This window comes from Vigna angularis, chromosome 4 (genome assembly GCF_016808095.1).
Source record: "Vigna angularis cultivar LongXiaoDou No.4 chromosome 4, ASM1680809v1, whole genome shotgun sequence".
Classification (NCBI taxonomy): Eukaryota; Viridiplantae; Streptophyta; class Magnoliopsida; order Fabales; family Fabaceae; genus Vigna; species Vigna angularis.
In genome coordinates, this window is record NC_068973.1 from 1043571 (window position 1) to 1056197 (window position 12627).

General features: G+C 36.5%; 3 protein-coding genes across 3 annotated transcripts; 2 read left to right on the forward strand and 1 right to left on the reverse strand.

Moving 5' to 3' along the window:
* The first annotated feature begins 110 nt into the window (after window positions 1-110).
* LOC108321110 (pectinesterase/pectinesterase inhibitor) lies at window positions 111-2419 on the forward strand. Its single transcript, XM_017552759.2, has 2 exons — window positions 111-1375; window positions 1467-2419. The coding sequence occupies exons 1-2, from the start codon at window positions 367-369 to the stop codon at window positions 2171-2173; spliced, it is 1716 nt and encodes a 571-aa protein (XP_017408248.1). The 5' UTR covers window positions 111-366; the 3' UTR covers window positions 2174-2419.
* A 648-nt stretch (window positions 2420-3067) lies between these two features.
* On the forward strand, window positions 3068-9403 carry LOC108321072 (condensin-2 complex subunit H2). Its single transcript, XM_017552716.2, has 11 exons — window positions 3068-3533; window positions 3628-3727; window positions 5671-5777; window positions 6228-6370; window positions 6453-6882; window positions 6971-7143; window positions 7217-7372; window positions 7458-7544; window positions 7891-7992; window positions 8064-8231; window positions 8372-9403. The coding sequence occupies exons 1-11, from the start codon at window positions 3344-3346 to the stop codon at window positions 8741-8743; spliced, it is 2028 nt and encodes a 675-aa protein (XP_017408205.1). The 5' UTR covers window positions 3068-3343; the 3' UTR covers window positions 8744-9403.
* Window positions 9404-11341: 1938 nt separating this feature from the next.
* LOC108321083 (RING-H2 finger protein ATL2) lies at window positions 11342-12627 on the reverse strand. Its single transcript, XM_017552727.2, has one exon. It carries the CDS (start codon window positions 12466-12468, stop codon window positions 11632-11634), a length of 837 nt encoding a protein of 278 aa, XP_017408216.1. The 5' UTR covers window positions 12469-12627; the 3' UTR covers window positions 11342-11631.

Here is a 12627-nt window from a genome sequence, read left to right on the forward strand (position 1 = left end):
ACTTATATTAGCACCAATGTTCTTGATTCAAGGAGATCCTCTCAGCTATACCTTTTTTAAATTGTTTTCTTAACAACCAGATGCCAAAATTAAACAATGACTAAATATATTTGAAGTGATGTTGTGCACAGAGTTTAGGAATTACCTGATATCTTGGACGTAGAGAACATATACATCAGAAGTACCTCCGAGAACTTGCCGAGTATTTAGAGCATGTATAAATGAAATAACGTCACACCTTGATGAAAGAATAAGTACCCAAAAGATTGAAAATAATAGTTCTGATCATCGTTTCTGATCTTGTTGAGGGAGAAAGGAATACAGAAGGAAGTTTCATAGGGTGGAATTGCATGTGTATAGAGGGATATGGGTGAAGGTAGGAATCGCAACCCAAACAAAAAATTCGCCATTCTTGGCGTGTCTTCGATCCTCCTTGTGGCTGTGGTGGCTGTGATAGCTGTTACTTTAAACCAAGGAGATGTACCTGAAGAAGAAGCAGCTCGTATCGCTAGTTCTCAAAGGACAAGTGTAGACATACTTTGCCATTCAACAGAATACGCGAAAACCTGCAAGAAAAGCCTTAAAAATGTAGCTGCTAACGGAACCGCAGACACAAAGACTCTGGTGAAAGCTGCGATCAATGCCACAGCGGTGGAACTTTTGAGCCACATAAGGAACTCATCCCTTTATAAAGACTTGGGGAAGGACAACATGACAAGACAAGCCATGGATATTTGTAGGGAAGTGTTTCAGTATGCTGTTAATGGCATTCAGAAATCTGCTGATACAATAGACAAGTTTGAATATGGGAAGTTGAGTGAATATATTTATGACCTAAGGGTTTGGGTCGCGGGGAGTCTCACTCACCAGCACACGTGCTTGGAAGGCTTTGTGAACACGAGCACGAAGGCTGGTGAGACAATGACTAAGGTTTTGAATACCTCTTTGGAGCTTAGCAGCAATGCGTTGGATATGTTGAATGTGATCTCTGGACTGATGAAGGACCTTAACATCACCTCATTTGGCAATAGGAGGCTTCTCTCTGAGGACACACCAACCTTGAACGATTATCCTTCGTGGGTGACTCAAGAAAAACGGCGTCTTCTTGAGATGGGAACTGAAAACCCTGATGCAGTTGTGTCCCAAGATGGCTCTGGCCAATTTAAATCTATCAATGAAGCTCTTCAGTCCGTTCCTGCTAACAATGAAAAACCTTTTGTGATTTACGTCAAAGAAGGTGTGTACAGGGAAAACGTTGAAATGTCTGTACTAATGACTCATGTCACAATCGTCGGAGATGGTCCAACAAAGACCAGATTCAGTGGTAGTTTAAACTACGATGATGGCGTCCAAACCTACAAAACTGCAACTTTTGGTTAGTATCTCAGAACTGCTTCATTTAAATTCTACCCTATTGAATACATCGATCCATACCTAACTAACTTGCCATTATCATCAAACGACAGCGGTTAATGCTCCAAACTTCATGGCGAAGGATGTCGGATTTGAGAACACGGCAGGGTCTGAGAAACATCAAGCAGTGGCACTGCGAGTAACAGCAGACCAAGCTGTGTTTCTGAATTGCCACATGGACGGGTTCCAAGACACCCTATATGCTCAGTCACAACGCCAATTCTACCGTGATTGCTCCGTGACTGGGACGGTTGATTTTGTGTTTGGAGATGCCGTTGGAGTGTTCCAAAACTGCACGCTGATTGTGAAAAAACCGTTGGGCAAACAACGGTGCATGGTGACAGCTGGTGGGAGAGTGAAATCCGACAGCCCCACTGCCCTAGTTTTCCAAGGTTGTCTGTTCACAGGAGAGCCGGAAGTGTTTAGCCTGCCACAAAAGGTAACATACCTAGGAAGGCCATGGAGGGCATACTCTAAGGTAATCATCATGGACTCCCAACTTGACGACATCTTCATACCAGAAGGGTACATGGGGTGGATGGGAACTGAATTCATGGACACTTGTACATATTTAGAGTACAATAACAGAGGCAATAATGCTGACACTTCACTCAGAGTCAAATGGCCTGGTGTTAGGAGTCTAACAGCAGAAGAAGCAGCTGATTATTATCCTTCCAGGTTCTTTGAACTTTATTCTCCAAATGATGGTGATTGGATTGTTAGATCTAGGGCACCCTACAGTCTTGGCCCTTCTCCCTAGTAGCTAGTCACTAAGAAAGAAAAAAAAAAGGTTATCTGATATTCTAGTGTCACTCATCTACATCAGAGGGGTTACAGTCATACATAGTCTAGTTCTGAAAGATATATACATTCTTATTTTACTACTGTGTATATTATCAATGTTCTCTTGTAAAAATGATAGGTGAATGTGTCAAAATGGGATATATTGGGATCTACTACTCTTTCTTGTAAACTTCACTGACATTCGTAATTGCTTATTATACAATTGCAGCAACACTCAATTTTAAAGATGAATAGGAAATTTGATTTGGAAGTGTGTGTGGTGGTAGCTGCCATGGTATACTTTGAAACCATGTGCTTGGATAAACAATAATGTGTACATAGAATCATATTTGTTTTCATACTTATATTGTTTTATGTACTATCAAATACTTACAAAATGACTTTTAAAGTATATACTTTGGAACTTTTTTAATGTCAAAAATGAATTCTAAATTGCATAATCAGAAAATTGTTTTTCGGAATATCTTTTGCAATTTGTATTCTGTGTAATGTATTTTTTTAATTGCAATTCGAAAGGTATTTTTAGATTGGAAAATATATTTTAGATTATGTAATTTAAAAACTATTTTTTAATCTGAAAATACATTATGTATTTTGAAATAGAAATACTTTCGAAGTTGTAAAATCCAAAATTTATTAAAAAATGAAAAGGTGCAGATGTAAATTTTAGCCTTTTATTATAATTTTAATCAAGGATAATTTAGCGTTTATCAATTTTATGGGATGCATTAAGAAAAAAGGGTGGTGCATGAAGAAATAGTCCTTAATTTCGACTTAGATTTAGGAAAGCAAGTAAACCCGGCCCAATTTACCTTTGATTTCTGTCCAGGAGCGGGAAAAATAAATCAAAAGATTTTTGAAAAAAAAACGTTCCCTCCCTCTCTCTTTCTCTCCTACGCTATCGATTCTCTCTCTTCCTCTCTCTCTCTCTCTGCATAACTCACCGGGTTCGAACTTGACAATACCGTAACGTTTTTTTGGGACATTTCAAAACCCTATTTTCAGTTTTCGGAATTTCCCATGTCCTCGCCGGAAAACTTAAACCCTAGATTCTTCTTCCTTTAGGTTCTTGACATCGAAAATTTCGATATTACCATGATTTTCGAGAGGATTTTGTCCGCTGAAAATGACTAAGAGTACCTTGGAACCCGGGGGGAGTGGAGGCGGTGGCTTCCACGCGGTTCACGCGGAGCGTGACCTAGAATCTAATTGGGAAGTTGACCTCGCCAAAAAACTCGAGGAGTATTTGCTGAAAATTTGTTCAGGGGAGATCACCGGCGAGGAAGAAGGACATATTCCTGTGAACTTTGCCGAAGGTTTGGTTCATCATACCCGTTGGTCTTTTGAAAGTTCCCATTTAATGTTTAAGATTTGTGTTCGACTGAGTTAGTTGTTTCTGGGTAATTGTAGCTGCTCTACTGCTTCAGGGTTCCATACAGGTCTATAGTCGAAAGGTGGAGTATCTCTACACCTTGGTCTTGCGTGCTTTGGAGTTCCTTTCCCAGAAAAGGTTTGATTCTTTAGTTCAAGTTTCAGCCTTTATCTGTCTTCTGTTGTGTAATTTGATTTTTGTATCTATGTACCCATTTTTCATTTTATTATGTTACATGGTAATATTCCCTTTTTTTCTTTAATAAACGAAGAGTAGGTTTTAAATTTGCGCTTACAGCTTTGTCGTGGTCCTTAAAATAATGGGAAAATTCGAAAAGAGTATATGCAGTTGTGATGATGGTCACCCTCTGAATCTTTGACATTGTGGCCAAAGTTACGATTGCGTTTTTATTCCCTATCTTTACAATACTTCAGCGGTTACTTCTTGGTGGCTTTCCTTTTCTATCTGGTTTCTGTTTTTGGGTTAATTGGTAAATAAGTTTCGCGCGCGATGTGCTATAGGTGCACAACATTTGATGTTTTAGGTTGGTCGAATTTGAAATTGTGGTTAGGCACACTTTTTCTAAATGAAGTGTCGTAAAGATAGGGATACGATGTTGGCTACAACTATGGGATACTCTGTTTTTTTTTTTCAGAAATATAGGACACGAATATACTAATTTAAGACTTTAAAATATATGATTTGGGATGTTGGTTACAACTATGGATAAATGAATATAGAATTTTTTATATTCATGGCTTAATGTATAAATGAGGAAATACATGATATCTCCCTTTAACAGTTTTATTCGTTTCATTTCCATGTTCACCATTAGTGTAAATAATAATAATTTTAATATCATCATTCTTTGTCTATAATTTGTGTACCTCAATTTGATTCATCAATGGTGAGGTACCCAAATTTTGTGCATCTGGTATGTGCCCACTAGCCAGGAGTACTCAGATAATGGGTACTGGTATTTGTAGTATATGTGCATTAGGTAAAGCATGCAAAAGTCCAAGTGGATAAGGTGTTGAGTGATATTATAGGTGTATTGGATTGTTATTTTTAGTCCACTGAGTCTGATGCAATTTATTGAGATATTTCTAAAGAATTGGAAGGTTGGAAACAATTGAAAGAAATAGAACTCAACGTTTGGCTGATGTACTCAGTTCCGGACTTGGACAGTTTATTATGCACAATTAAAATTGTGAAGCATAATGTTAAATTAAAATGGGAGAAGTCTCTGCACTCAATATTTGATGGCCTGGGATCAATATTTGATGTATGAAGATTGTTAGGTACTGTTCTATAGTTTATTATAAAAGGACAATCAATGTCTATGGCACATTGGGTGGAGATGAATGAGATGAGCAATATATAAGGAGAAAGACCCACTAACATAATGTCTTAAGATTTTGGTGTGTAGCTGGCATCAAATCTCTTATATTAATTGGAGATCCAAATCTCCACCATTATGTATTGACTCTGTTTGGTGTGTCCATTTAAAGAACCCATTGTTTTCTTGTTATTTAAATTTGGATATTGAGAAGTAGATCCACCTTTGTCAGAACTGTCACTGTCAACAGTAGTGTGTGGGCTCTAATCATGTGTTTGGTTCAATGGTGGGAAGGGATGGGAAGGAAGGGATTCAGCCTTCTCATTCTCCCCAGTCCTCCCATCCATTTCCTCTAACTAAAGTTTGTAATTTTATCTTTTGTTTCTGTTATACCTCACTATGAAATCAATTAGGCTAAAGAATATGAAATCAATTGTGGACCTTCACATTACAGTTTAAGCTTTTGGGAAAACTCATCCTTGAAACTGCATTGTCCTTTATGACTATGTGGTCAGTAATATGATCCTATCTATTTTGGTTCTTGTAAACACAAAAATTGAAACCCATTATGTGTTGTCTTCACCTAATGATTAAACCTTTTTGGAGCGCTGCTAATTGACAAAGCCAACAGCGTATTGTAGGTGACGTGAACTGCAAAGTAATAGTGTGTTTTGATTGACTTTTATTTGTGCTTTTGAAAATTAAACAGCAATGTTTGATCTCGCTAAGTGTTTTTGGGCAGACAGCAAGATCATGAAGATGGGGAATCGGTCCAACCTGAAGAAATGGGTTCCCGTGCTGTTGCTGATGAGGAAAATGATCAATTCTGGGGCTTAGATGGCATCCAAGGTACCCTATTTAATGGAGATGACTGAATGATCACATAAGAACCTGGCAGAAAGGATTTATTCTTATGATTATTAATATTAGGTAGCAATATTTAGTCTACCGGCAAAATAGTTTTGTTGCATACCAAGGTTGAAAATGTACATTTATAAATCTATAAATCTATATATGGTAAGATTCTTTTAGCTTAATGGATTCTGGGACAGAATATCATCAATTAAGTTCGGTCATCATGTTATTGGTGGAACCTGGTTCTCTCTGCTTTGGACCTCTGTCAAAATCAGACATTTATTCATTTTATTCGCAATATCTTAATTCTTGGACTTCTTCCTTCCCTCAAATTGTCTTCTGTGAGTCCTATCAGTATTTCATGAAGTGTGTGAAAATAATAACTGTTGTTTCATTTCAGTATAAATATTTGCAAATGGTTATATCATCTGTGTTATGATGCAGTTGAAGAAAATAATTCCTTGGATGGCACAACTGGCAAAGAAGTAAATTTGGATCACTTTATAAAACCTCCTGCAAATCTAGTTGTTCTTGAAGGTGACTGCTTGGATGCTGGTGGTGATGGAGGAGAATTGGAGTCTTTTCTGGTATCTTAATTGCTTGCAGCTGTTTGCACAATGATGTTTTTTTTATAGTTTTATTCACTAATAATACGATGATTTGTTGCAGTTGTCCACCACAGACCTATACCAGGACTTCATCTTATTGGACACATCTGATGCTGTTGCAGTTCATGAGTTTTTGGAGGGTACCAAAGCTGCCAAAACTCGAAATGATGCTAGTAGAAGAACCCCAGGTCGTAAAAGCTTTCTTTCTCCTGGACGTTCTGGTGGAAGTGCTCGTAGATTATCTGCTGCTAAGAGTCAGTGTGCGAATTCCAACTGCTCCCCTAAACTTAATAGTGGTTTTGATGATGAAAATGTCCGGCCCAGTTTTCCTGCTTCTGATGGTCTTGATGACTGCAATTATGGATTTGATATGGGTCAGGGATGTGAGGCATCTAGGGATTCAGACAATTCAGATGACGATAATGATGATCCATGGAAACCTCTAAATCCTCATGAACAGGGCAACTTGAGGGTGAAGCCATTCAGAAAAGGTCCCCCCAACTCCTCAAAATCTTTCAACAACTTGCCTTACCTTAGCTGTGTAACTTATCTGCATTTATCTTTTCGCTGTTCCTGCAGTGAAAATTTTAAAAAAGAGTAACATTAATGTGAGACAACCAGTTCCTATGAGCTCCTTGTTTCCAGTTGCAAAATTGCATGGCCCTATCAGTCCAGAGCTCGTGGAACTGTGGGAGAGGCAACATAATGCCCATGAAAGACAAAGGGATTTTCAAGCTCCATTCTATGAGAAGGTACTTTTTCATGGTTTCTCTATTTACCAGTATATTAATTTTTACGATATAAAATGTGATTTGAAAATTGCAGCTGAGGCAGTCTCTTGTTAACGAGGGGAATGAAACTGGTGTAACATTTAACACTGAAGGGGACAATGATGACATTGAACATGACAGTGGAATTCCTGATTTTGATATGCCAGACAATGCTTTCATGGAAGAAAATCTAGCACCTTTCAATAACGAGGTTAGGAAAGGAGATTAGTAATATGACTATCTATATATTCTAATGACATTTGAAACTAATTTTATATCTCTACTTGAATTAACAGCCTGAGTTTGATGATGCTGATGTCAATGTTGATGAAGCCGTAGATCTTTCTCAGGCAAGTTTGGAAGATCTTTGCCGCTCTCATCTGGTAAGAGTGTCATTATGACTTGTTCGGATATAAAAGTAATTATTTATCAATTCTAGAATTATGTTAAAAAGGGCGTCTCAGTCCCCCTTCGCCTGCCCTGGTCATAATTTATTTTACTAAAACCGTAGAGAAATTTAAGTCTTATAAGCATATGCTTTATGGTTTGGAGGAAAGATACCATTCACTCCAATGTAGTCAAATATCAATTAAACAGTATCTATACTCAGTCGTTTGTTTTTACCGAGAAGTTTTAAGGAACGAGTTGTAGATTTGTAGCCCTGTATGATAAATTCTTCAGTTTCTGTTTTCACTGCACTAGTACCGACAATAATTTTTCCTCATCTAGAATGCTCTCCTAGCAAGCATTGCTGAAACTGAGAAGCAGACTGAAATGGCTGCTAGGGTTTCAACGTGGAAACAAAGAATTGAACATAATTTGGAAGAACAGGTGAATTCATCTTTTGGGTGGCCTTCCTCTATTTATTTCTTTAAATTGAATGAACTGTTTTGGCATGATAGGAATCACATCCACCATTTGATATCCAAGATTATGGTGAGAGAATTCTTGACAAGTTCTCTCTGCTCTCCCTTGAAGCAAGCAGTAGCCGTGTCCTGTCCTTTTCTGATTTGGTCAAGGGTCAGGAAAAGTATGACGTGGCCCGAAGTTTTTCTTCCCTTCTTCAACTGGTAATTCCTTTGTTGGCAATATCCAGTACAGTTCTTGAACTTTTACTTCATGTTATGATGTTTGACGTTGAAGAGTCCAATTTATCAGATTATCACTGGATTACTTTTCCAATCCATCATGCAAGTTCTACCATTTTCAGGTAAACAATGGAGAAGTAGCTCTAGAAAGAAATGGAATTGATGGGAAATCTGTCTGCTACACATCTGTTAATCCCTTTCATGTTAAGCTCCTTAAGCATGGTAAGGAACGGGAGGATGCACAGTTTGCTTTGCCAAAAAAGAGAGCAAAGTCTCCAAAAACACCCTCTACAAAAGGACATAAGAACAAATTTGAAAGAGAAAAATCTCCCACATCTTCTAGGAGAAATGGATCTACTGGTGTGTCACCACCAGCAAATTGTAAACTTTCTGTAAAGCTTGGAAAGGTGAGTGCGATAAAGGTATCCCCTGAAGCCAAAAGAAGGCGTAGATCACAGTATGTTGAACCAGTTAATTTACATTCAGCAGGGTGACAGTGGCAAGATCTGCGTATTCCACCCTTCTCCCAAAATGATTCAAGACATCTGCTAGATGTCTTGGGCTTAGTGAAGTTAAGTAGTCATTCTGTAACTCTTATTTATCACTTAATACTAACATCCATCAGTTTTAGCCTGTATTATTATTGTTGATGACATTAACACATCGATGTAATGATATTCACATGTAACACCGTAAATTCTTATTATTGTAATAACGTTTTGCCCTTGCCCAATAGTTAGAACTATTCAAATATCTAACATGTTATATAGAAACCACTGCAGGATTAAATTTAGATCTAATCTTCAACCACAACAAATAATACTCCGGGAGTACTTTTGAATTTCTCATGCGGGAATCTGAAATATATAATAAAATGTCACGGTTTATTTAATTAACCATAACATTGTATATGACATTGTTTGCATACGCATTTGTTGCAAACTGGAAATAAGTTTCAATTGCTGTGCAGTAAATTCTCTATAGAAGAAAGTAATGGAACTTGGCAATTGTTATTGTAGCTTTTGAAGCACAGCACGATCAATTAAACCAGAGATTCTCAGTAACAGTATAAAGAGCTGTGGGCAGAACCAATCAGCGCTCTTGGATCAGCGTTTGGGTACTTCTTGGTTTGGTGTGTGCTTTCCTTGGTGTTTTGATGTATCCTTTGAGTAATATAAAAATTTAGATATATCAAAATCAGTGTACTGAATGTACAGTAAATGGATAACACCAAAATTCACTGGAGAATTTAAATTCCTAATATAGTGATATTTTAAACAAATCTGTTTTTGTATGAGTTTTTAGTAAACACCCATTATGGTCTACCTTTAATTTAATTTTCCTTATGATTGCGGAAAGAATAATATTATCTTTTTACCAAACTATTATTGACAAATATATTCTTTGATTAATTTATTTATTTATTTCAGTCATTAATGAGTAACTATTAAAGAGATTAACTTTTAGTTGCACTTTGTTTGTTATATATGTAATGTTCAAGATGTGGAGGTCTTTGTTATTACTACCATATTATTTATTAATATTTAATTAATTTCATGTATATATTTTTGATATAAAGTTGAAGATCTCATGTCAAGTCAAGATAAATTATATTTACAATAAATACAAATTTTATATTATAAATTAATTTTGTAAATTTAAATTGGACTTAAAATATATTTTTTTAAAATTTTCATAAAAAGTTATTTGTGATTTTTTAATTGAAAAATTCACTATTTCTATAATTAATCTACAACATAATATGTTTTTTATAAAAAAATGTTAAATATGTTTTTAATTCTTAAACTCTAATATAAAATTAAAATTTGTTTATATTTATAAAAATAGTTTAGCCTCTAAATTTTGAAAATGAATGTATATAATCCTTTTAATCTAATTATGTATTTAATAAATTAACAAAATTTTTAATGTATTTAGATTAAAATGACTATATGTATAAAATTTAAAACCAAAATGTCAATTAGTAACAAATTTTAATTTCACGTTGGGTTAAAATCATATTTAACAAAAAAAAAATCATAAAAAGTAATGGTTTCGGAAGCTCGAATAAAAAGATAGATAGTTGTTCAAAAACAAAAACTATATGAATTTAAGTGAAACGGTTACGTAGGAATTTGTATTTAATAAATCTTTAATTTATTGGTAGTTGAAGCCATTAAAAGGTCTTAAAGAGATTTAATAGTAATCATTTACGAACAAATCTATTTGAAAGATTATGACTTTTACTTTCAACGTCATTTATATTCAACCTCCTCATACTTAAATTTTTAATACATGAAAAATCTCATTAAAACAATATGTTAGGAAATATGGTATTAAAAAGCAATATAGAAAATGATAATAAAGTTAATTTTGATTTTATTAATTAACAAGTTGCTACTACTTTGAAAAGGGTGTTCTATATTACACACCTAAGTGTGTTTTAGTTTAGGTTGTTGCGAGATATGTTATGTGGTACCATGTTTTTTAATTTTAAATTGTCAAAGAGTTCTTTATATTTAATGTCATTCTATTAAAGAAAGTGACTATTCATACCATACAAATTTTACACGTACCAATATAATGATTTGGAGGACATTGAATAATTTTCTTCATCGATTTGAATTTAGGGACAATAATTTGCATACATATAGCAAAATCTTAGTTAAAAACAACGTGAAAGAGATGAACTCCCATTACATTCTAACTCGATGAAGAAAAAATGCAAAACACAGTCACTTTTATATGCTAAATTCTCATGATGGAGTAAGATAAGGATAATTTAATAATTACTTTCTAACTTTTTTTTTCATAGTACATATTTTTGTTATCTGTGTACTATATAATTTTATATAAATTTGATGAAGTCTCTCTTGATTTTTTATTTTTTAATTATTTGAATAAAATTATTAGAAAAACAGAAAAAAGAGAGTTATATTACAAAAGTAATTATTATTACATCCTTAAAGTTGCTCCAAATAATATTATAATACCAAATTGTGCTTCATGTCGATCAGTCCAACATCAACTCAATTAAAGCATTAAAGTTTTACTAAAATTAAAATAAAATAAAATAAATTTCATATAACACATTAAAAGAAAATATATCTTTAAAATTGTTCTGCTTTGCCGACTATATACAAACATTGAATTATCAAATAATTTTGGTATTCTATTGTCATTGTTTAAGGAACTCCAAAGTAAGCAACAAATAGAAAAAAATATAAACCTATTTATGTTCAACGCCAACATTCCAGTCACAGCTACCTACCCTCACGCGCCGCTTAACGCACCGCCTTCACTAAAATCCACACGCGACAACAAAAACCAACCACCACGCGCTACACATGGTTTTGTTTGTAGAGCCACGTCGGCATTCGAGTCAAGACTCACTGGGTCTCCTCTCGCTCACTCGCTCGGCCTCGGACTGGGCGGCGGAGCTACAATCACCGCCGCTAGACGACGGGGACGTGTTTCCCCTCCGTTCCCTGCTAAGAATCCTCGTAAACGATAACATGCGACTCATCGGCGACCGAAACGACGACGTATTCTCGTCACGCAAATTCTCGTCCCGCGGAGGCACCTCAACGGTCACACCAACCAACGACGATTTCCTAGAGCCAACCGAAGAAGAAGGACAAGAGGTAGAACCGGTTAGGTTCTCCCCCGAACCGGATTCCGGTTCGCTAACAGTTATAACAACCTCCGGTTCGGCCGCGCGCTCGACCGGCGCACGACAAAGCGGACACGTGGCGTGCGAGTGAAACCACATATCGATGCAGTCTGTGTGGAAGCTGTGGTTACACTTCGGTAAGACCCGACCCGGTTCTCCCAGTTCGAACTCAGACAAACAAACCGCGCATTCGGGCGCGTTTTCCGGGTGTGCCTTGGGGTCGTACGTGAACACCGGTAGAGAGGCGAGGACGGCAGCGTCGAGGCCGCGGGAGACCGCGGCGGGGGTGCCGGCGTCGTTGTAGAAGACGAGCTGTGTTCGGCGGAGCTCGCGGTGGCGGTGGAGCTGACGGCGGCGCGCGCGTCTGAGGTACCAGCGGGCGTAGATGTGGAGACAGAGCATTAAAATGACGATGAAGAAGAGTAGAACGATGGCAGAAAGCATGATTTTTCCGCTGAGGTTGTAACTCTTCTCATCGAAATCTTTTGGGATTGGGCTTCTCTCTTTGAATTTTGGTATGGCTTCATTTCCTCCCTCTTGAGCCATTTCTGAGAGTGAATGACAGTGAGTGAGCAAAATTCAAGAATAATAAAAAAGGGATTTTTGATTGGGTTGGGTTTATAGAATGGAAAAAAGAAAGAGACAGGAAGGTTCTGAAGTGTTTGAAGGATTAGGTAATCCTTTTATATGCAACCTTTGTTGTGT

What these genes read in the sequence shown, in the direction of transcription:
- LOC108321110 (XM_017552759.2), top strand. Translation starts at nt 367, where the DNA reads ATGGGTGAAGGTAGGAATCGCAACCCAAACAAAAAATTCGCCATTCTT. An exon ending in CTACAAAACTGCAACTTTTG is followed by an intron (nt 1,376 to 1,466) that starts GTTAGTATCTCA and finishes ATCAAACGACAG; the next exon opens with CGGTTAATGCTCCAAACTTC.
- LOC108321072 (XM_017552716.2), top strand. Translation starts at nt 3,344, where the DNA reads ATGACTAAGAGTACCTTGGAACCCGGGGGGAGTGGAGGCGGTGGCTTC. An exon ending in AAGCTCCATTCTATGAGAAG is followed by an intron (nt 7,144 to 7,216) that starts GTACTTTTTCAT and finishes TGAAAATTGCAG; the next exon opens with CTGAGGCAGTCTCTTGTTAA. An exon ending in TTTCTTCCCTTCTTCAACTG is followed by an intron (nt 8,232 to 8,371) that starts GTAATTCCTTTG and finishes TACCATTTTCAG; the next exon opens with GTAAACAATGGAGAAGTAGC.
- LOC108321083 (XM_017552727.2), bottom strand. Translation starts at nt 12,468, where the DNA reads ATGGCTCAAGAGGGAGGAAATGAAGCCATACCAAAATTCAAAGAGAGA.